The sequence below is a fragment of the Schistocerca gregaria genome, chromosome 2 (genome assembly GCF_023897955.1).
Source record: "Schistocerca gregaria isolate iqSchGreg1 chromosome 2, iqSchGreg1.2, whole genome shotgun sequence".
NCBI lineage: Eukaryota > Metazoa > Arthropoda > Insecta > Orthoptera > Acrididae > Schistocerca > Schistocerca gregaria.
The window spans coordinates 582,252,070-582,275,427 of record NC_064921.1 but is presented as its reverse complement, the minus strand read 5'-3'; the positions used below and the strand labels follow the sequence as shown (position 1 = coordinate 582,275,427).

General features: G+C 38.2%; 1 protein-coding gene across 2 annotated transcripts in view; it reads right to left on the bottom strand.

The window, feature by feature from the left end:
* Positions 1–23,090, bottom strand: part of LOC126333482 (P2R1A-PPP2R2A-interacting phosphatase regulator 1) — a 58,733-nt gene extending 35,643 nt beyond the window's left edge. The window contains exons 1-3 of one of the 2 annotated variants that reach the window (XM_049996738.1): positions 22,146–23,090; positions 14,998–15,088; positions 2,699–2,884 (exon numbers count right to left, since the gene is read on the bottom strand). In XM_049996738.1, coding sequence (XP_049852695.1) covers positions 2,699–2,884; positions 14,998–15,088; positions 22,146–22,249 — 381 coding nt within the window. In that variant the 5' untranslated portion in view covers positions 22,250–23,090. The remainder of the gene's footprint in view (positions 1–2,698; positions 2,885–14,997; positions 15,089–22,145) is intronic. The other variant, XM_049996739.1, reaches the window with a different exon arrangement.
* Between the last annotated feature and the right edge of the window lie 268 nt (positions 23,091–23,358).

Genomic DNA, 23,358 nt, shown 5'->3' with positions numbered 1-23,358 from the left:
CACCACCACCACCACCATAATTATCATAATCATCATCAGAATCACCACCATCGCCAAAGCACTGCAATGAAGCAATGTAAAGCTTTGTTCATCGACTTGGCCCAACACTGGAACTCTAAAATAAGTGTCAATCTATCTGTACTGCTTATTCGACATTGCTGCAAGTCGAACTGATGGCATGCGTACCATTTTTTGGCTCCTGTTGCCCAAAAACAACAAATGTTGTGAACTGAAGTGGCCATCCTGACATGCTGAGAGGCAAAGTATTGATACAAGATACAATACTGATTCCCACATAATGAGGAAAATATGAAGAGCAACTAGTCTAGTAAGGGATTTTAAAATCTGGGTAGAGCTCCAACAGGCAATATCACATCTCATATTTCTACAAGACAATTTATGAGCACTGGTAGCAAGGAATGTGCAAGATGCCTTGTAAAAACAACAGGTTAGCAGGTTCGCTAGATATACCATCCATCAGTTATCTCATAGAACAGCTGGTCCACAACGTTACTTATATATATAACCAGACTCCCACAGTACAGAGAGACAAAATGTGTAAAAATTTTACAATTAGCGGTGGTTACATGGAACTTTATTTCACTACCTGCCTCTCTGATGAATATGACTTTTATGCTCAAGAAAGGGATGTGGATAAATGCACACAATTGCCTGCCATCAGATTGCGCAAAGTGTTGGATCTGTGTAGACACACGAGACTATCGTAAAAGACTGGCAGCCATAATGTGGTGTTAAACCACACTGGATTCAGGTAGCATTCACAAAGATAAGATTAGTTTTTTATATGTCATTGTGCAGTTATAAAATTGGAACCAAGAAAGATTAAAATTACTAGGGATTTTCAGGCTACTAAGGATTTTCAGACAACCAGTGATACTACCTAATAACATAGAGGAAGCCAGGAAGCAAATAATTAGCCCAAAAAACAGAACTACATCCGAAAACACTGGGATGACTGTAGCAGACCCACTAGAAGTACACAACATAACAGTAGGCAACAAAAAATAAAAGTAGTTAAACAATTTAAATACCTAGGAGAAACTATACAATTTTAACAAAAAATTTCTCTTGCAAGGAAAAAATCTAATAAAATGATAAAGGCTCGTAAACTAACACGGTCCACATACAACAAAAAATGTCTATCAATTAACAACAACAACAAAAAAAAATTAAAAGAAAAAAACAAAAGACAATGGTTCAGCCAGAGATAACACGCATGTAAAATCTTTTTAAAGTCACTTAGAAAAACAAAATCAACAAAAGCCTAGAAGTACAGATCAGAATAGCTAGAATATGCATAAATTAAAAATATAAAAAAGGAGGACAATTGAAGATAGTGCCAAATTAAATGCTGCAAAGGGGAATGGAGCATATTATAGCTACGAAACAAAGTAAGAAGAGTTATTTCTTTGGCTACATCAAGAGGACACCTTAAACTAGATTAACAAGGAAAAAATATGGAGAAACTCTGGAATTTGAAACAAGTAGGATGAATCAAAGAAATCAGAGAGGATATGGAAGAACCAGAAATAAGCCTGGATGATTTGCAAAACAAAACAGAAAATTTTAAGAACATGACAATAAGATATAAAGCAAAAATAAACACAGTAAGAGGGTTCTGACGGCTCAAGAAAGATAGAAAAGGTCAGCATGAATCAAAAGATACTGGGCGATTTGGGAGGAACGAAACATACACTTATTGAACAACAAGACTAGCAAATGACTGACAAAAATGCTCCAACAAGGTCATAAAAATATATAAAGGCCATAAAAATATATAATCATAAAGTCAAGAGATTTTTTAAATAACTCTTAATGACTTAGTGCTTATTTTCTTGTATACTTGCATGAACATTCCTGACAACTTCAGTGTACAATATTTAGGATATAGGCCATTCCCTCACACAACAATTGAAGTTCACTATTATTTGCGAATTTTGTCTACCCACTGATGGTTCTTTGTTCAGGGAAGAATAAGTCAGAACAGATGACCGAAGAAATGGTCACTGACGTTCATTACAATGAGGTCAGTGATGTTCATTACAATGATTTGTGATTTCGGATGCTAAATGGTGAGTCACTAGCTCCCTCATTTTGAGTCAGTGAACTTTGAGATTATTCTGCAGAAGACGAGGTACGCGAGCATACTACACACTGTATCACAGACACAGTCCCTTTGACTGTTCAGAGATGTCATTAAACCCACCCAAAGATGTAAATAACCATGCACGAGCAGCACCTATTAGACAGAGGGGGTCCGACAGCCGATCAGTTCCAATCATTCCACCACGAAGGAGGTACACAGCTCATGTTGTCTCTAGTACAGCCATGTCTAGATGGTGAATACTGTGGTTCAATCACGTCCCCATTCTTACTTTGTGCCAGGAAGGGCTCTCAAGGAAGTGTCCAGGCGTGTTGGAGTGAACCAAAGCGATGCTGTTCAGACACGGAGGAGATACAGAGAGACAGGAACTGACAATGATATCCCTCACTAATGTGAATTCAATGTGCTGTAAGGTATCCTGTTATAGTTCAAATAATACAGTGAACAGTACTTTTCTTTCCTTTAAGTCCTAACATCTTTCATTTTCTTGTTTACCAAACAAAACGGGTAACCTGCTATTAATTTTGAGGACAAGGGCGGAACAAAGAAGATCTGAAACCTCTCAAGCCATACCTTACACATTGATGATGATGTTGACGACGATGGGGATCCGGGAACAAGTGTGAGATCTTCCCATGACTGTGACATCTGCATTGCTGAATGTATTTCACGCTCATGGGCTGCTTCACGGTCAAGACATTCTTCTTGTCGTAACTGGCTGACACGTGGAGTCAAGCGAGGACCTTGTAAGGGGCCGCTCTGCAATTCAATAAACAATTAGTAGTAGTTGTCCATTCAAGTTCTGTTGGCACACAAAATTTTCAGAGACCGACATGAAATTATACACCGATTATTTCAATGAACATGGTTCTGCATCTCTACTTTCAAGTTATCCATGAAAATTGGATAGGGTTAAATGTTTGCCTATTCATTTAAAAATCATTTAACTATTTGCAAAAGCAGTGTGTTTTACTCATACTATTGAGTTCCTGTACAATGATGACTGAACACTTTCCAGTCTGCAAAAATGAAGTAAATTATTTACAGATTTCTCTGTGGTTTTTGTTGAGATTTACAATTTTTGAAGCATTTTTCTACAGCAGTTAGAAAAAGTTAATATCAGTAATTTCTTTACTTGATTTTTATACAATTTACAGCATAAAAAACACTATTCCATCCAATAAGAAGTATTCACTAATGACTTGCTGTATCAGTCATAACTTATATAATGTAAATATGAGGTTCCACATAAGCACTGTATTATTTATTCCCTTCTCTAAGAAAAATTCAAACACTAGTTTCCGCACATACATAAATTTCCTTAGGAAAAAACTATTTACATCTCTGCAACATCTGGCACTACTGATACTGTAACCATGAAACAGATCTGTAAGGCACACTATGTAGACATGAATGTCCCACTAATGTTGAAAGCAATATACTAACCAATGATTCAGTTTGACAGCAGCAGCCCAAAACTGGTAAACAATGGCAGTTTGAGGAAATAGGTAGCAATACAGCCCTGACAGGTGCCAGTAACTGATTAGTTAGCAAGTAATAATCAACCAGATGCAGTACTCATGAAAGATTGACCTACACAAAATATACTCTTGTAAACAAACAAGAAACAGCACCTGCACTCAACTAAAAGGCAACTAAAGTGATGTTTTTGCTTTGTATATGCATCTGATAGATCATGAGAGATTTGTAAATAGCCTGGTGTCCGGCTACTGCCACTGAGGCTCCAGGTACTCTCCCATTTATAGAGTGCACCACCATTTGTCACGTGATGACGACGGTATGCCTATCTTTCGAAGATGTCATCATTCTCGATTAAGAGTAATAGATTGCCATTTTGCTGGCGCAGCGTCGACATCCATATTTTGTCCAACTTTAAAACTTCCTCTTTTCTATTAAAATTATTATGGTGTTTGTGAATCTCTATTGCTCCTCTACACATATGCACACGATAATGGGATGTTTGTGGTAGAATACTTGTCTCATTTATACATCGACCATGGCCTCTCAGCCCGGAAGTTTCAATTGAAGACAACACCGGCCATGAAAGCTTACATTGTATGATTAAACGCCTCTACGGGGAGGAAATGTCAGTTTTGGTCGGCAACTGGAGGGACTGCGCAGGAAGAAAGTACAGCAACTGTGTACGCTTAACTTTCCTGCTACACTGCCGGGACAGTGTCGAAGTTTCTGAAGGCGAGGAGAATGTTTCACTCGGCGCAAGCAAACCTTATTTACAACCACATGCTACAGGAACAAATTCACCAGACACGGCAAGAACTAGCAGCAAGCTGTTATATCTCCATTTATATATCAGTAACATAATGGAGTGTTATGACTGGAATAAGGTGGACCGTCTAACGTTTAGGGCCATGGAGCTCAGTGCAGAAATGGCAACTAATAGGCAGAAGAGGAAATTTGATGGTCTACAGAATGGTAGAAGTGAAACATCATTTGTTGGCAAATCACAAACCGTGATTAACATGTCTGGGAGAGAATTAACAAAAGGGGAACATTCAGTTCTATCAAAAGGAAGCAACTTTGCAGTCACGCCACTACAGGTTCCCACAGAGGACATTATAGCGAATGTGGAGGCAGGAATCCATTTGTTATCATAGCATTCGGTGGATGAAATCAGGACAAACAGCCAGGATATTACACCAAGCGAAACCACCTACCAGCAATTTGTCTCAAAAGGAAAGGAGGACACTGAGGGAGATCAATGCGGATAAGAGCATTATTGTACTTGCAGCTGATAAAGGAAATGCTACAGTTTTGCTGAACACTGAAGATTATCACAAGAAGATTAGTGACCTTTTGGATCCCACTATGTATAAAAAGCTTCAGATGGATCCTACAACCAAAATTTTGAGAAATACCAATCAACTGATAAAACAATCGTCTCTTTCTTTGGATGATAAAAAACAACTCCACAAAATGGAATCTTATCCACCCAGACTATATGGACTCCCAAAGGTACATAAACCACAGGTCCCAATGAGACCAACTGTGAGTGCTATAGGATCTCGAACACAAGAGGTGGCCAGATATCTCGCCTGCTTGCTGCAACCATACATTGGAAGAACGGACAGTTACATTAAAAACTCTGTGCATTTTATTGAAAAACTGAGGGAGATTAACGTCAGCCCAAGTGATATTCTTGTGAGCTTCAATGTAGTGTCATTGTTTACCATGGTGCCTGTAAACGAAGCTACTTCATATATTGCAGATATTTTTCCATCTGACATAGTGGCTTTATTTAAACACTGCCTGATGACAACTTGTTTCCAGTACAACAACGAGTTTTACAAAGAGATGGGGTGGCGATGGGAAGCCTTTTCATCCCCGCTGTTGCTAATTTATTTATGGAGATCTTCGAACAGCAGGCACTGCAGACTGCCAGTAAATAGCCGGCTAAATGGTACCACTATGTTGATGACATTTGTAGTGTGGACTCATGGTGAAGAAGAGCTGCGTGTCTTCTTGGTGCATGTGAACAGTATTGGCCCGAAGATACAGTTTACAATGGAGAAAGAGAGCAACGGTCAACTCAGTTTCCTGGATGTGTCCGTAATTAAACGGGTGGATGTGACGCTGGGCCACGAGGTATATAGAAAGAACACACAATCGGATCAATACCTCCACAGGGAATCAAACCATCATCCTAGGCAAAAAAGAGGTGTCACGAAAACCTTGGTGGACAGAGCCAACAAAATCTGCGAGACGGCTTACTTGCAAGATGAATTAAATCACTTACGGCCAGCTTTAATGAAAAATGGATATACCAGCAAGGAAATTGATTGAGCCCTCCATCAATGAAGAAAAGAAGCCAGAAGTTAAGAGCAAAATCGGTCACCTACTGGAACAGTTTACCTACCATTCATTAATAAAGTCACAGACCGTATCGGGAAAGGCCTGACCAGGTATGGGATCAAAATAATCTTCAAACCCATCAAGAAGATTAAGAATATTTAAGAACTGCAAAATACGCCCGACACCCTCTAGCAACACCTGGGATATACAAAATTCCATGCAGTTGAGGACAAGTACATATTGGAACAACGAAAAGAAGTGTAAACACCCGCTTAGCCAAACATAAAAGGAACTGTCGCTTAGGACACATCGAAAAATCGGCCATAGCTGAGTATGTTTTTCGAGATGGGAACCATGAAATTAAACTTAATGAGACAAGCATTCTAGCACGAACATCCCATTATCATGCACACATGTGTAGAAAAGCAATAGAGACTCACAAACACCATAATAATTTTAATAGAAAAGAGGAAGATGTTTTAAAGTTGGACAAAATATGGATTTCGACGTTGCACCAGCAGAATGACAATCTATTACTCTTAATTGAGAATGACGACGCCTTCAAAGGATAGGCATATTGTCAGCATCACGTGACGAATGGTGGTGCCCTCTATAAATGCAAGAGGGCCTGGAGCCTCAGTGGCAGTAGCCGGATGACCTCAGAAGATGTCTGCTGCAGATGGAAATTTTATACATTGCCACGGCCTCTGAGCCTGGAAGTTTCAACTGAAGAGAACTCTTGTGTAGTTTTTTTTCTCTGTACTTCTGAAGACGACAATACGTCGTGTACAGGCAACTCATTTCGGTGCAAAATGTAATGGTTAATTGCAATGAGTAAACATAATAAGACTGCTGAGAATGTCTGTATCTATACTTTGTTTTTAGCTCAGAGGCAGCTCGCAGAATCACACATTAAACATTTAGCATATGATTCACTGTCCACATCACCCTCCCCCCCCCCCCCCCCCCCTCTTTGTCAATGGTATACTGGGTTGAAATACATGCGTTGCGCTGCCCAAAACAAATCGTGTGGCATGGTCACTGGCAATTAAGAATAGTTGCGTCCGGCATTCTTGTGGAACTACACATATGTAGGCCTAGCGCCTCAGTTTTAACTCTATCTGAAGGCTTGCTTTAGTCTGTCAATGGATATTGTGACTAAAGATCCATGGTTATCAAATGTTTTGTCCTGGTGTACCAATACTGTGTATGCATAATTGTATGGGGGTTGGACAGGTTTTCTAATAATACCATGCCCAACAAAAATGTGTTTGCATGACAATCACAGGAAACAAATGGTTGTTGAGCAGAATTTTCTTCGGAAATCACAGGACAACACTTATGGATCAGTGAATATTTTACACAAAATCCAAGTCTTCAACAATACTGTTTGACGAGTCTGTAACAAAGTCTCCTGAAAATCAACCTGTCTGGCCATACATTGTTGCACTGAGATCTTCTTCGAAGGCTGTTCAGAGGCTTAGTAGACAACAATTAGGCTGTCAGTCCAATGCTCTGTAGCATGGGAACTAAATGAAGCCTTTAACTGCCGATGAAGTTGTTCCGTAAGACCATTAGGAGTGGCATAGTTGGCACAGGTTCAAACATGGCTCATACCTAGCAGTGCAGATAGTGCTTTAAAAAGAGACAACTAACTGGTTGCCCTGATCAGTAGCGAAATGACGAGGTACGCTGATTATCAATAGTAAATTGTGCAATGAAGTCCAGACACTGTAAATGGTGTGGTGATGCCTTGTCTGGCTTCTGACAGGAAGCAAACAAGTGACTTAGTGTCTGTGAGGAGTGTGAAATGTCTACCTTCAATCATGCACTTAAACTTTCTGACAGAGGTATTTGCTACATACAGCTCCTTACATACATTGATCAATTTGATTGTGAAAGTGAAAATTCCTGTTTTGCACCATTGTTGTAACATGGCTCCGACTGCAGCTGATGGAAAGTCTACCATAACTGCCAGATGTTATTCAGGAAGAGGATGAGCTAATAATGCAGCTTCACTTTGGCCAAGGATATATTAATTTCTTTTTATTAGTCTATTGTAGCATACCTCCAGGTTTAGGCAGACATTTTAGCATTTTACTGAGAGTGCTAGCAAAAAGGCAAGATTGCACACAAAAGTCTCCAAAGTTTGTTAAAACCAAGAAATGATGTAATTCTTGCATTGCACTGGGTTGGGAATACTGAGAAGTAGCTTCCACTCTGTCTTGGCATAGCAGGGGTCCTTGTGTGCAGGAAAGGTACCCCTCCTTTTTTTTTTTTTTTTTTTTTTTTTTTTTTTTTGCAAATTAATCACTAAATCATGTTCTTGTAGCATAATGAATATTTGCTGCACATGTGCTAGATGCCCTGTCTCACATGGTGACATTAAAAGCAAATCATCAAAGTAGATTTAACAGAACTCTAAGTCTCTGTATACTTGATCCATGAAGTGCTGGAAAGTCTGAGTGGCACTGCACTGTCTGAATGAAATTGCACAAATTCATAAAATTCGAATTGAGCACAAGCAGCAGTTTTGGGTATATCCTCCCACACTACTGGTATCTGATAAAAAGCATGGATGAGGTCAGTTGTAGAGAAGAGTCTTACGATGAATGTGCATAACAAAGTCTTCGACATGTGGACAAGGTAACAATTAGGTACTGTTCTGACTTTGAGCTGATGACAGTCCCCACCTGAGTGCCAGCCGTTATTCTCCTCACTAATTATTTTGAGTGTAGACACCCAATTAATATTTGAAGAGTGACAGATCCCTTGTATTAAAATAAAAGAGAACTCTTGCTTTGCGGTCTTTAGTTTCTCTGGATGCAGACAAGTCAATGTGTGAATATCATTGGAGGATGACTCACCTTTAATCAGTTTCATGCCAGCATTTTTGGCATGGCATAGGTGCCTGTGACTAAACAACTATGTTGTAGACTGAACTAGGAATTGAATTTGAAGATGCAGGAGGAGACTGTAGACTGTAAAAAGATAAGGGATTTGCTCCAACATCAGGTACAGCACATCAACAACAATGAATTTCCATTTCAATTCAAGCAAAAATTTGAAATTTAGTTGTAAGTCGATGCAGCCATTAAGTCTCGACGGTAACCCATTTGCAGTATACAGGTGATTGCCATCAGTATTCTGCCGTGGAAGAAGGGTAAACCAAGAGATCAGCACTTGTGTCAATTAGAAATTACTGTTTATCAGAGCCTTCAGCTGATCGCTGTCCCCTCCGAAATCAGTCGCGTCACTCATGATTCCAGAGGCACTTCCCTTGTCAACTCCGCTGAGCTTCAGCTCAAAATTTTTTGTGATACCAGGAGAAATTCTCCCTGGTGGATAAATGATTGTTCCAGCTGGAACAGAATTGCTGCTGCAATGCGCATGTGGAGCACCATGTTTATAGGACAACGACTTGCTCTGACACTTCAGACACTGTTTGCAGTGCTTCCGAAGAAGTCTCTGTTTTGACAGAGACAGTTGCACCGCTTGTTGAAGGATACATATCTCCTACTCAATCAGCAATTTGAGTGAGAGTGCCAAGGTCACTAGAGCAAACAGTAAGCATTTTTTGCACATTTGCATCTAACCACAATAGCCAAATACTATGCGGAATATCATTGTTAACTGCATTGCCTGCCAACATGTGAAGATGATGAAGTAGTTGAGATTGTGTGCAGTTGCAGAGTTCTTCAGTGTAAAGCAATTTTTCAAGTCACTTAGCTTCTGAGTAGGACAAGCACGTGCTTCATAGAGGTGTATTTTTATTTTTCAGTGCTTGGCAACAAAGCTAGGAATCTAATACTTCCGCAGTCATTTGCTCATTAAGTACAGCCACCAAGTACTTATTATTGGTTTCCATCAATGGTGATGTGGGCCAAAACAAATTGGCTCTCAAGCTGGGCAAATCACAGTACTGCATCATCTGACAAGAAGGGCAGAAGTTTCACCGAAATGATTACGGATCACATCTGCCACTGTTAAGTCAGCACTTTTCATGGTAAGCACTGATTTAAAAAATGCAGTTGCTTACAAGTGATTCTGCATGGGAAGATTGACGCAAAAATTTACATGTGATGCATTTTATCATTCTGGCACAAAGTTAAATTTTTCCAGCATGTGATGGGATCGTTCTGGTGCGATTTAGATACTCTGGGCACCTTACATTGTATCAAAGTGCAATTTGCTTATTAAACACACAACATACCAGTTAATTACAATGAGTAATCTTAAGTGTTCTTAGCTCATAGGTAGCACAGAGAATCAAAGTGGTTATATTGCACGCATGAAATATTTAGCAGACAATTCATGGTTCATCTGATTTCCAATACATGGATTGCTATCTGGTTCTTGGAATACATGTAAAATGCCATGTCTCATGAACTGTTATGAAACTCTTTAAGAAAACTGGGCTATTCATCAATACAGTCTAAAGATAAGAATAACCTTACTTTCTCCATTCCTTTCATTCGACCAGACAAATCTTTTGGCATCACTTTTTGTAGTCAAGTTCCTTATGTTCAATTCCTCAGTTAAAGTGTTTTGAGCACTTTCTCTATTGAAACGCAAAATTTCAGCAGCACCACAGACACTAAATCTTCTGTCTTTCTTCTCAGACTTTTGCAACATTCTCCTAGATAGTGTATAAGGCTAACCATCTGTTCTACATCTACATCTACATCCATACTCCGCAAGCCACCTGACGGTGTGTGGTGGAGGGTACCCTGAGTACCTCCATCGGTTCTCCCTTCTATTCCAGTCTCGTATTGTTCGTGGAAAGAAGGATTGTCGGTATGCCTCTGTGTGGGCTCTAATCTCTCTGATTTTATCCTCATGGTCTCTTCGCGAGATATACGTAGGAGGGAGCAATATACTGCTTGACTCTTCGGTGAAGGTATGTTCTCGAAACTTTAACAAAAGCCCGTACCGAGCTATTGAGCATATCTCCTGCAGAGTCTTCCACTGGAGTTTATCTATCATCTCCGTAACGCTTTCGCGATTACTAAAATGATCCTGTAACAAAGTGTGCTGCTCTCCGTTGGATCTTCTCTATCTCTTCTATCAACCCCAACTGGTACGGATCCCACACTGCTGAGCAGTATTCAAGCAGTGGGCGAACAAGCGTACTGTAACCTACTGCCTTTGTTTTCGGATTGCATTTCCTTAGGATTCTTTCAATGAATCTCAGTCTGGCATCTGCTTTACCGACAATCAACTTTATATGATCATTCCATTTTAAATCACTCCTAATGCATACTCCCAGATAATTTATGGAATTAACTGCTTCCAGTTGCTGATTTGTTATTTTGTAGCTAAATGATAAGGGATCTATCTTTTTATGCATTCTCAGCACATTACACTTGTCTACATTGAGATTCAATTGCCATTCCCTGCACCATGCGTCAATTCGCTGCAGATCCTCCTGCATTTCAGTAAAATTTTCCATTGTTACAACCTCTCGATACACCACAGCATCATCTGCAAAAAGCCTCAGTGAACTTCCGATGTCATCCACCAGGTCATTTATGTATATTGTGAATAGCGACGGTCCTATGACACTCCCCTGCGGCACACCTCAAATCACTCTTACTTCGGAAGACTTTCTCTCCATTGAGAATGACAAGCTGCGTTCTGTTATCTAGGAACTCCTCAATCCAATCACACAATTGGTCTGATAGTCCGTGTGCTCTTACTTTGTTCATTAAACGACTGTGGGGAACTATATCGAATGCCTTGCAGAAGTCAAGAAACACGGCATCTACCTGTGAACCCGTGTCAATGGCCCTCCGAGTCTCATGGACAAATAGCACAAGCTGGGTTTCACACAACCGTCTTTTTCGAAACCCATGCTGATTCCTACAGAGTAGATTTCTAGTCTCCAGAAAAGTCATTATACTCTAACATGATACATGTTCCAAAATTGTACAACTGATGGACGTTAGTTCCGCACATCTGTTCGACGTCCCTTCTTGAAAACGGGATGACCTGTGCCCTTTTCCAATCCTTTAGAACGCTAAGCTCTTATAGAGACCTACGGTACACCGCTGCAAGAAGGGGGGCAAGTTCCTTTGCGTACTCTGTGTAAAATCAAACTGGTATCCCATCAGGTCCAGCGGCCTTTCCTATTTTGAGCGATTTTAATTGTTTCTCTATCCCTCTGTCATCTATTTTGGTATCTACCATTTTGTCATCTGTGCGACAATCTAGAGAAGGAACTACAGTGCAGTCTTCCTCTGTGAAACAGCTTTGGAAAAAGACATTTAGTATTTCGGCCTTTAGTCTGTCATCCTCTGTTTCAGTACCATTTTGGTCACAGAGTGTCTGGACATTTTGTTTTGATCCATCTAATGCTTTGACATAAGATCAAAATTTGTTAGGATTTTCTGCCAAGTCAGTACATAGAACTTTACTTTTGAATTCATTGAACGCCTCTCACATAGCCCTCCTCACACTTCATTTTGCTTCGTGTAATTTTTGTTTGTCTGCAAGGATTTGGCTATGTTTATGTTTACTGTGAAGTTCACTTTGGGTCCGCAGCAGTTTTCTAACTCGGTTGTTGTACCACGGTGGCTCTTTTCCATCTCTTACGATCTTGCTTGGCACATACTCATCTAACGCATATTGTACGATGGTTTTGAACTTTGTCCACTGACCCTCAACACTATCTGTACTTGAGACAAAACTTTTGTGTTGAGCTGTCAGGTACTCTGTAATCTGTTTTTGTCAGTTTTGCTAAACAGAAAATCTTCCTACCTTTTTTAATATTTCTACTTACGGCTGAAATCATCGATGCAGTAACTGCTGATTCCCTGTTCTGCATTAACTGTTTCAAATAGTTCAGGTCTGTTTGTCACCAGAAAGTCTAATATGTTATCGCCACGAGTCGGTTCTCTGTTTAACTGCTCAAGGCAGTTTTCAGATAAAGCACTTAAAAAAATTTCACTGGATTCTTTGTCCCTGCTACCTATTATGAACGTTTGAATCTCCCGGTCTATATCCGGCAAATTAAAATGTCCACCGAGAACTATAACATGGTGGGGAAATCTACTCGAAATATTTTCCAAATTATCCTTCAGGTGCTCAGCCACAACAGCTGCTGAGCCCGGGGGCCTATAGAGACATCCAATTACCATGTCTGAGCCTGCTTTAACCGTGACCTTCACCCAAATCATTTCACATTTCGGACCTCCGTCAATTTCCACACAGTCCTTGTCCTCAGAATATCTTTCATGGCATTCAAAGAAATGTGTGATGATTTTTATCAGCATCTGGCAGTTAAAAAAAGTCTCTGTTTCACAGAGGGGTTTGTATTTATTCACTTTTGTACATAACACTTTATGGTAGAGTGTAAGGACAGATCTTAAGTCAACTGCTCATCAATTATCACTGGACTGACTGAGCAAGCTGAAGGGCACAGTGCAAGATTGTAATGCACTAATATGTTCTAACAAACAATTTCTCTGTATTGGGAGAAATCTTTGATTAAGGACAGAACTTTTATAACTAATCCCTGAAACTACGATCGATTTATCTATCTGAAAGTGGCCAATGCCAGACCTCATGCTCTTCCTAATCAAAACATAAACCTCAGTGCCCAAAGATAGTGTAACTTTAACAGTATATAACACCTACTGAAATATGCTGAAGGTCCCACTATAATCCTTGAAGACAAAAGTGTGCATTTCACTTGCGTCATAAAAACTCTTTTTTTTATGCTAATATCAACCTCTCCAAAGCACCATAGCCACAGAGATACTCTCTCCTAATAATCTAATAATATGTTGGATTAACAACTGAACTAAATTCTACAGTGCTTTGACTGCCTTTATCACTGTGGTCTTAAATGATGAATTCCTTGAACTCTTTCCCACACATCGCAAGGTGACATTTAATTTGCGATTATTAGCTATGTAATATCTTAGTTCACTCTTATATTCCTCTTCTCAGATTTACTATCAAAGGTTGCAGTCCTATCTTTGAGCCTGATGCAAGAATTGCCCAGTAAACTCTACCACCACTTCCTACTGCAGTTGTGGTAAGATTGTTATAGACAAAAATGAATGCCAAACTAGTTGTTTACAAACTGACTGCAAAAATTGTGCTGGGCCATTTAGTTGTGGAACATGAAGCTGGTACAGCATTGCTCCTCTTACCATGTAGTTACATGATCTATGTCAATTGGATCCCTCTTTCTTACATCAGTTCCTCTGAAACGTGTGGTTGGAAGTTGTTCTTCCATAACATCCTCTAACTTCCCCTATTACTTGTTCCCTCAAACCTCTCCCAATCTAATGACTTCCATTTTTGTCTGCCCTGTTTTCACTTTCCAGGTCACTTCTCTACAACTTTCGTTATTCATGTTTTTTTCTGTTTTATTCTATTTTTCACATTTGTGATTTATCACTTCCACTTTTCTTACCCCATTAGTTGCTCTTTTTAATTTTTTTTCTTCCTCTCTCGTGTTCCCAGTCTCATCAATTCCTCCCAAATTAACTAAAAACCACTATTTCAATGTTTCTGAGGTCCCCCATCATCATCCATATCTCTTCTTCCCTGAAACAGTCCACAAATAAAACACTAATGCCCCCATGTTCAGTTCTGTGAGGTGAAAATTGTTTCTTCATATCATTGTGTTAGTTTTTTAGTGTCCGTAACTGTGAACATTCCTCTAATAGTCATGTAAATTTATATGCAAAATGTGATTATCTCTGTAATTTCTATTACACTAAATAATTCCTAAACAGTTGGGCATTTAAGTCTAGCACGAGAGAGAAAATGGCACAATTATTTGGTGTACTGCAAATGAAACCAAAATATATGAAATGTTCACTCTAGGTCTGTGCATTACGCAAAATGAATCTTCCTAATACTAAATATCTCAGGACCAAGTCCAGCAAACAAACGGCAAACAAAAATAATCTCCATCAGACATAAAACAATTACTTCAGCAATCTGATATATTTTCCAAATATTTGTTTTTTTTTTTTTGTATCACCAAATAGTCTGCATTGCTGGTGCACCCATAAAATACTTACACTCATGTTATGTACTGGACTGAAACTTGCGCTGAAACGACGTGTCCTGGGCTGGCCCGCTGAAAATATGCTGCCAAATGGGCCAGAATCCCTATTAAACACAAAGAGAGAAAAGTTTGATTAATGCTCACAAAATGATCCAATTTACTTTTTTGAAGCAACAAGAATCAGTTAACCTGGAAGCAGTAGAACACAAGCAGTGTAAGAAAGTAATCATTAAAGACCCCTTTATTGTGTGAAAGAGTATTGAGTATTTACAGCTCTTCTGTCCCAACATATTTAGTGAGTTTTCAATTTGTTAACTTGTCCTCATTTCTAACTACATGCAAAGCACCCAGCTACCTTACCAGAGCTCTGTAAAACTGTTGTTGCATAATTTCTAATTAGTTGGTATAAGTATCAGACTTAGCCAGTTTCAAATATGCTGATAGAAGAAACTTTCATTACCAGTACTAGCAAGGGGGAAGGAGGAGAAATTTTGTATGTGTTGACTAACGTGTCAACATGTCCCTCCAAAGTGTCTTGGGGAATCAGGGTATGTGACTATTGGTGAACTGCCCAATGGTGGGCGTATTAAACTCGATAACTCTCTAGGACGCCTTATTTTCTGGTTAATGAGATAAGTAGCTGTTTGGTTTGACTTTACAAAAATGTAAAGTTTTTGTGGCTTTGTCTTGAAGTAATTTCATGTTTGTTAGTTCTGTCAATAATGAAATGATCAGTCCCTTAAATTGACTTTGCATTTACTTTCCAATGATCACAAACTAAATAATGAAGTATATTACTGATTTTTCTTATCGGTGTGTAGGCTACTGTTATTTCCACAGGATAATAGGAAAATGAAAAAGATATAAAGTGATAGATAAATATAAATACAGTAGATTATGTAAGAGGGGTAGATAATAAAACATGTCACAACCGACCAAATCAATTAGGAATTCCAACTGATAGAAAAGCAGAAGATAACAAAAACAAAAATGGACAGGATAGAAATGTATGTCACCTAAGAGGGACTCATTATCAATATGCTAGTGATTTCTGTGTTCAATTAAAAAGTACATCCCGAAAATAAGAATTACATAATGGAAAAGAAAACTTTTTCTCATGATCATGATAAGGCCATCAGAGACTGAGTGTAACCTCAAGACGGGAATGAAAATCTGCCATATTCTCTTCAAAGGAACCACCCCTGGTACTTGCAGAAACAGTTACAGAAACCACAGAAAATCTGAATCTGAACTGGCAATGGTTGTACAGCTTTGCTTCGTGGCTTCTAGGCATGACTGGATAAGTGGGGAGGGGGTAAGAGATGTATAGATGCATATATTCTTTTAATCTAGTGTGCTTACCACTATCTGCTGGCAGCATTAAAAAAGTCTTTAGAACAGTAACTAATCAGCAGTTGGAGATAAATGTGATTAAAAGATGTGTTGTTGTAACCTTCTTCACTTGCTTTCCATCATTTGTTACGTTAACATTACCTTGTGCTCTTTCAGTCAAATTACAATCCATTTGCTTATGGCTCATTATTTACCAAAGAAGTAGCAATCAAATGACATGAATAAAAACTATTCTAGTTACCAATACATAAAACTACATCTGGATTATGTTAATACACTAATACAACAGCGAAACTGTACTTCATAAAGGTGTATTAATTATAGTAACAAAAACTAGTGTGCAAAACCGAAAGTCATTTGATATAGAGCCAATGAAGTTCACAGATTGTCTCGTAGATTAAGAGTTCTAGAAACAATCTTATTTAACTGGGTGAGCAGAGGGAGAGTGGTTGGAAGATGCTGAAATAGTCATTTAAAAATTACTTCTAAAACAAAAGCACAAAGATGTTAGACCTAATTGGGTTTCATAAAATATAATTTAACAATTGAAAAGTGTACATTCTAATAATCAAATGCATGCACAAATTACATGAAAATGGCACAACAAATACATCTGTAGCAGAAATTAGACAAAAGAAGCACTATACAGCTCAAGAGGAATATTCAATACTAGTTATCGGGCGTGATCTGTGACATACTATTAATGACTAATGTGTATGTGTCTTCGCAGTTGTCATTAGTTACTGAAGCCAAGGAATATGAAAACTAAAAACTGGGTTGCTGTGACAAACTGATCTTTAACTTAGCCCAGAGTCTAGGTAATGTTAGAAGGTAACTGACATTAGGGAAGACAACAAATGTGAAAGCAAAAAAACTTGGTTATGGTGAGAGAGTGATCTGTAGTCCGTTTGAAAAAACAATGCCACTAATATCATGTTATAATTGCCACACTGTTTATGATATTTGATGGATGTTTCCTGCGTCACTGAACAAAGATCACAACTAGGAACGAAAACGTCTCATTATCCAAGCCATACTACGCAGTGAACTTTGAATTATAAATACTTAAAAATACACAGGGTGACAAAAATAAAACTACATGGTTGAAACCCTGGTATTTAGTAATAACAATTACTTGTTTGAAACTTCCTGGCAGATTGAAACTGTGTGTCTGACCAAGGCTCGAACTCGGGACCTTTGCCTTTCATGGGCAAGTGCTCTACCATCTGAGCTACCGAAGCAGGAGTGATAGTTCTGCAAGGCTCGCTGGAGAGCTTCTGTAAAGTCTGGAAGGTAGGAGATGAGATACTGGCAGAGGTAAAGCTGTGAGTACCGGGCGTGAGTCGTGCTTGGGTAGCTCAGATGGTAGAGCACTTGCCCGCGAAAGGCAAAGGTCCCCAGTTCGAGTCTCGGTCGGGTACACCGTTTTAATCTGCCAGGAAGTTTCATATCAGCGCACACTCCACTGCAGAGTGAAAATCTCATTCTGGAATTACTTGTTTGTGAAAAACACATTTCAAGAACTCACATTTTCAACATCAGTGCTCACATTACCATTCTATATTAGATCAAATTGTACACAGAACACAAAGTATATGAACACTAATGTAACATCAAATCAAAACAACTGTGTTAGGCGACTTACTTCTGCCCTTTCATAACTTCCGAGGAGAACCAGTTGAAATTAAGCAATTATAGGCTTCAGTCTTCTGAGAAAATAGTGAGCAACGGTAGTTTTATTTTACTGCAAGTAATCATTTCAATACTATTTGGTCCAAATAAAATTATAGGAAGCAATATACCATAAAGAAAGGCTGAAAATAAAATGAGTCTATCGAAGTTTGCGTTCACAAAGCTTGACGGGTAGTAGCTGTCTGACTGTCTAAAGACTTGGACAATAACCATGAAACACTGAATTTGCGTACAAATATATTTTAGGTTTGTGAAAATTCAGGCAATGTCATGATTTAGAGTTCTTTACGCAATTGAAGGCAATGAAATACCACCTGCAACTGTGCTGTACCTAGTATGACACTATTTTCTTCAAACAAATGTTCGTGGTTAATGACCACTTAATTTTTCAATCTTTTCAGGATGCTCATTCTGTCATGAAAGATGCCTCGTTGTTCGCATCACATTCTGAGGAGTAAAATATTTTACCAGTCACTAATACATTTGTAAGGCTAAACCAACACTTAAAGACTGAAACTTCCTGAGAAATTAAAATCTTGTGTCACAGTAGAAAATGGAAGCAATACCCTAACCGAATGAGTTATCCAGGTATGAAGAGAGACTCGTGCTCAGATCGAGTCCTGGTCCACTATACACTTTTAATGTCGCAAATTCTGAAAAACAGTGCACACTTTGCTGCAAAATAACATTCATTCTTCGTACTGAGAAAGCTAGAATGGGGGATAGATGTTCTTCCTATTTATTTCATAAATTATCATGCTTAATTTCAATTTTACTAATATTGTTCACACTGTACGGACTAATTTCTTTTGGTGGCATCTGTAACAACTTTCCCACTCATAAGCAAATTAACATCACCACCATCACCTCTTGCTACAGTTTTCAATCACTGCATCACTGGCAGGATCTGCTTGGAATACAAGTCACTCAATCTTCTCTAGTCTTCCATTACTTTCTTGTCACACTCTGGCCCATTCCTCTAGACTCTGTGGAAGGCTTTGTTCCACTCTTTTCAGCCACTTGTCCCCTGGCGGTCCCCTTGGTCTCTTGTTCTCCTCCAGTTCATGCAACTTTCTACGCATTCACATCTCATGCATTCTCTTCACATAACTTCCAATTTTAATTTTTCCTCCTCACTCTTCTCTTGCTGAGATTTTTCATATGTTATCTCCCTAAATATTTCATCTTTTCCATTTCTGTTAAACCTATCCAACGCCTCAAAAACTTCATTTCACTTGCTTGTAGATATCATGAAGTTATCAGCTTGACTTACATTCATTTACCTCTGTTGGTCTTCCACTATCCCACAAATTATACTCCCGAGGTACTTTATACTTTCCACATTTTCAGCTGTTCCCCACCCAGTGTCATGTTTAGTACTGGTCTATCCTCCTTTCTAGTTACAAAGTTCGCCCTTCTTTGCGTTCATTTTTGTTATACTCTTATACAAATTTTTGCTCTGTGGGAAAAGGTATTTTACATATTATTCACTAACAAAATGAACATATTTTCTGTATAATTCATAACGGTTTCTTTCTTGGCAAATAATATATAGTGGCCCCTTTTTGCATTTCTCAAGTTGATGTAGAAAATAGAAGCATAAATGCACCAAATATTTATTAGAGATTTTTCAAATAACGGAAGTTAGAGATTTTTCTATTATTTAACATAAGTGTAACTAGTAGTTTTTTATTTGTAATGAATGAACAATGAAAGACTGTAATAATCCCAATTCTAAAGAAAACAGATACTGAAAGGTCTGAATGTTATTGCACTATCAGTTTAATAGGTAAGCCACGGTTGCAAAGTACTAACTTGAATTATTTACAGAAGAATGAAAAACCAGTAGAGACCGATCTTAACAAAAATCCATTTCAGTTCAGGAGAAATGTATGTGTTAAGTCCCATAGTGCTCAGAGTCATTTGAGCCAAGAAATGTAGGAATAAGTAAAGCAATAGTGACCTACTGCCTTATCTTAGGAGATAGACTGAAGAAGGTAACCCAATTTATCTCCCATAATGGATTCTGAGAATGCTATTGGCAATGGTGACTGGAATACACAATTTGAAATTCTGAAGGTTAAGTGGATGAAGTACAGGGAGCAACAGGTAACAGAGAGAGCAAAGGACTGAAGAGCAGTTGAAGGGAGTGGATAATGCCTTAAAAGATGTTATGAGATAAACATCCACAAAAATAAATAAGTATAGCTGAACGTAGTCAAATTAAATTAAACAATGCTAACAGAATTACACTGGGAAAGGATACATCAAAAGCAGTATATGAATCCTCTTATTTGAGCTTCAAAATAGCTGACAATGGATGGAGTACAGAGAATATCAAACACCGACTGTCAATATCAAGAAAAAATTTTCTGAACAACATAAATCTGTTACCACCACTTTTTCTGAAAGTATTTGTTTGGAGTGTAGCGTGGTGTAGAAGTGAAATGGAACAATAAATTGCTCAGGCAAGAAGAGAACAGCAGCAGTGGTGCTATAGAAGAATGACAAATATTGGCTGGGCATATCAGTAACTAATGATGAAGTATGATGAAGTACGGAAGCGGACTGGAAAGAAAAGAAATCCAGTGAACAAATTTACTAAAAGTAGGGATCACTTGAAGTAGCAAGTTATTGTCTGTTCATCTGTTTCGCAACGGTGGGATGTTTGATAGCTCAAACTGTAGAGGGAAACCGAAGATCGATTACAGTACGCGGGTTCAAGAATATGTAGCCTGCAGTAATTATGCAGAGATGAAGAGGCTCGCACAGAATATCTTACCATGTAGAGCTGTGTCAAAACAAACCTTCTCACTAAGGAAGGAAGGAAGGAAAGAAGAAAAGAAAGTGTGTGTGTGTGTGTGTGTGTGTGTGTGTGTGTTGTAATGCTAGTTACAAATGTGTTTTAATACAATAATTTGTGACCCATTGCCTATGCCTTATAAATTATTTGCTTAATCTACATTTCAATGTATTTTATCCCTTTAAAGTTTGCAGTCATGTAAGATCATTAGCTGATGATCAGAACCAGGCTAAAAACCAGTGATTAGGATTAAATTGTATGTCAACAGGTGACTGCTGACAGTATGTCATTTGATATGAGCCTGGGAACTCTTTAACTCTACATATAGTTAATTATTCGCATGTCTCATGGATCACAATTTCAACCTTGTGTTTGTAGTTAATTTTATTATTCCGTAAATTCTTAATATCAATGGGTGAGTACTCACAGATATTAATGATTGAATACCTCACTCTTTTCTGCGCTATATAAGGCTGGGTAGTGGACAATATAAATCATTTCTCCTTCTAGCATTATATTTAGAAATGTTGCTGGCAATGTGATCATGTAATGTGAAAACTACAGAACTCCTGAAAGATATTCTTCTGTATATCTACTTGTTTAGTAAATTACACTTACTGGCATGCAGGGCAGCAGATAGCTTTCTCTTACTCAAAATAATGTGTACTAGAAGTCTGTCCATAAAATGCATAATTTGCATCCCACATGAAGAATGACCATTCCACAAACTCCTAATGAAATGTTAAATAGTAGTGCACAATACTTGTCCCTAGTAAAATGAAACATTATTCTGAATGTGAACGTTGTGCAAGATCACTTTTAGTAAAAATCTAGATAATAAAATAAGTTATGACATAAGTTGTGTATTTGATTACAGAAATGTCAGGCTCATATATCACATGAATTCAAGATGTGACTTTATTTTGTGCACCAGACTAATTACAGAAATCCTTTACGGTTACTTATATCTGTTAATTTATAAACACACCATTACAAAAACCTTTATCATTACACCTGACAAAAGTAAGTAAGTAATTATATTTCTTGGTAGTACAAATTTTCTGTTAAAACCATGGTAAAAATGTTTACCTGTAATCCGTTTACACTAGCATTATCTGTCTAATATGTATAATTTTTACGTTAAATAATTAATTTCTTAATCTGTTGATGCAGTGACTGGAGTCAATTTCTAAAGAAATATATTGGGGAGCATTGTGCTATAAGTACCTACAATATACGTGATACTGACGATTCTTTTCAACCAGGGCAACATTTAGGTACGAAATACCATGAGAGGAGTAAACGGTACTCACCTTGCAGACGATGTTGTGGATGCTGCCGACATTGTGGTGTTCAATTCATTTATCATGGGAGCGCTGCTAGATCTTTTTAAACTAACTGGTGAATCAACATCCATTTTTTTATAATATCACAAAACATAGCCCATCGACACCTAGAACTTCTAGCATTTGTTCACAGCATTAGGCCGACCTCCGTCAAGTACAGAATTAACTAATAATTTTACTTATTTACCAGAGTTAAGCACACAGGTACTACAAAAACAGCGTCTTTAAGGTGAAACTAACTCGACGAACTAATTTGCATTAGGTATCACCATTCATTAACACGTAAAACACAATCTAACTCTATCACGTCGCAACCCAAGTAATCGGCTTCTCCTCAGTAACCACATTTTACTGATGTATTGTAAATATTATACTCGCTGCCAATGGTTTAAGCGATCGTTTTCATGTAAGTATCTACGAATTATTTTTTTATCGCCGGACTTCAACTATAAAAGCAAAACTATTCATCCTATTGCCCCCTTCCTGATACTATCCAGTCTGTAAAAACACTAGATCTTTCGTCGTAGGTGAGTTTGCTCCGTCACGAACATCAAGCCCTTTCGATCACAAATGATATCCGAAAATTGCTAGAAAACTCAATTTTTTATTTCATGTGACGAAAAAACCAATAGATCTTTGCTAGCAGGTGATCACAAAGCGTGGCACTAAATTTGGGTTGATTCAACTCTAAATATGTCGGTTACGACTCAACGCCAGTTTATGTATCTGTATAGCTAATGTCAAATTTAACATTCTGGAAAATATAGATTTATGCACGCTTCGTTGCAAAATCTAAGTTTGTTATTCAAGTAAAATTTAGAAAAAAAGCAATGGTAGAACGGAACGCCTGACTGCGACAATTATACTGACGGCGCCCTTAACAGCCGGTCTGTTAACAATTCTCTGGAGGACCACAAAGAGCTATGAAGAGCTTCCTCGCCAGAAAAAAAATTATGAAGCGTGCCTATCGTTTCAAATTGCATATTTTAGAAAACCAAATCCAGTATAATATTTTGCTACTCTGACTTCCTGTCTAACGGGAATAATTTTTAGTCCATGAAGATTATGAAAACGAGCCTTACATTAACGCACTGCCTTAAGTTTCAATGCAGATAAGTTCCCTGAATTTCGGAACAGTAGACTGAGAAACTGCGTACCATTTTTACCTATAAGGATGTCC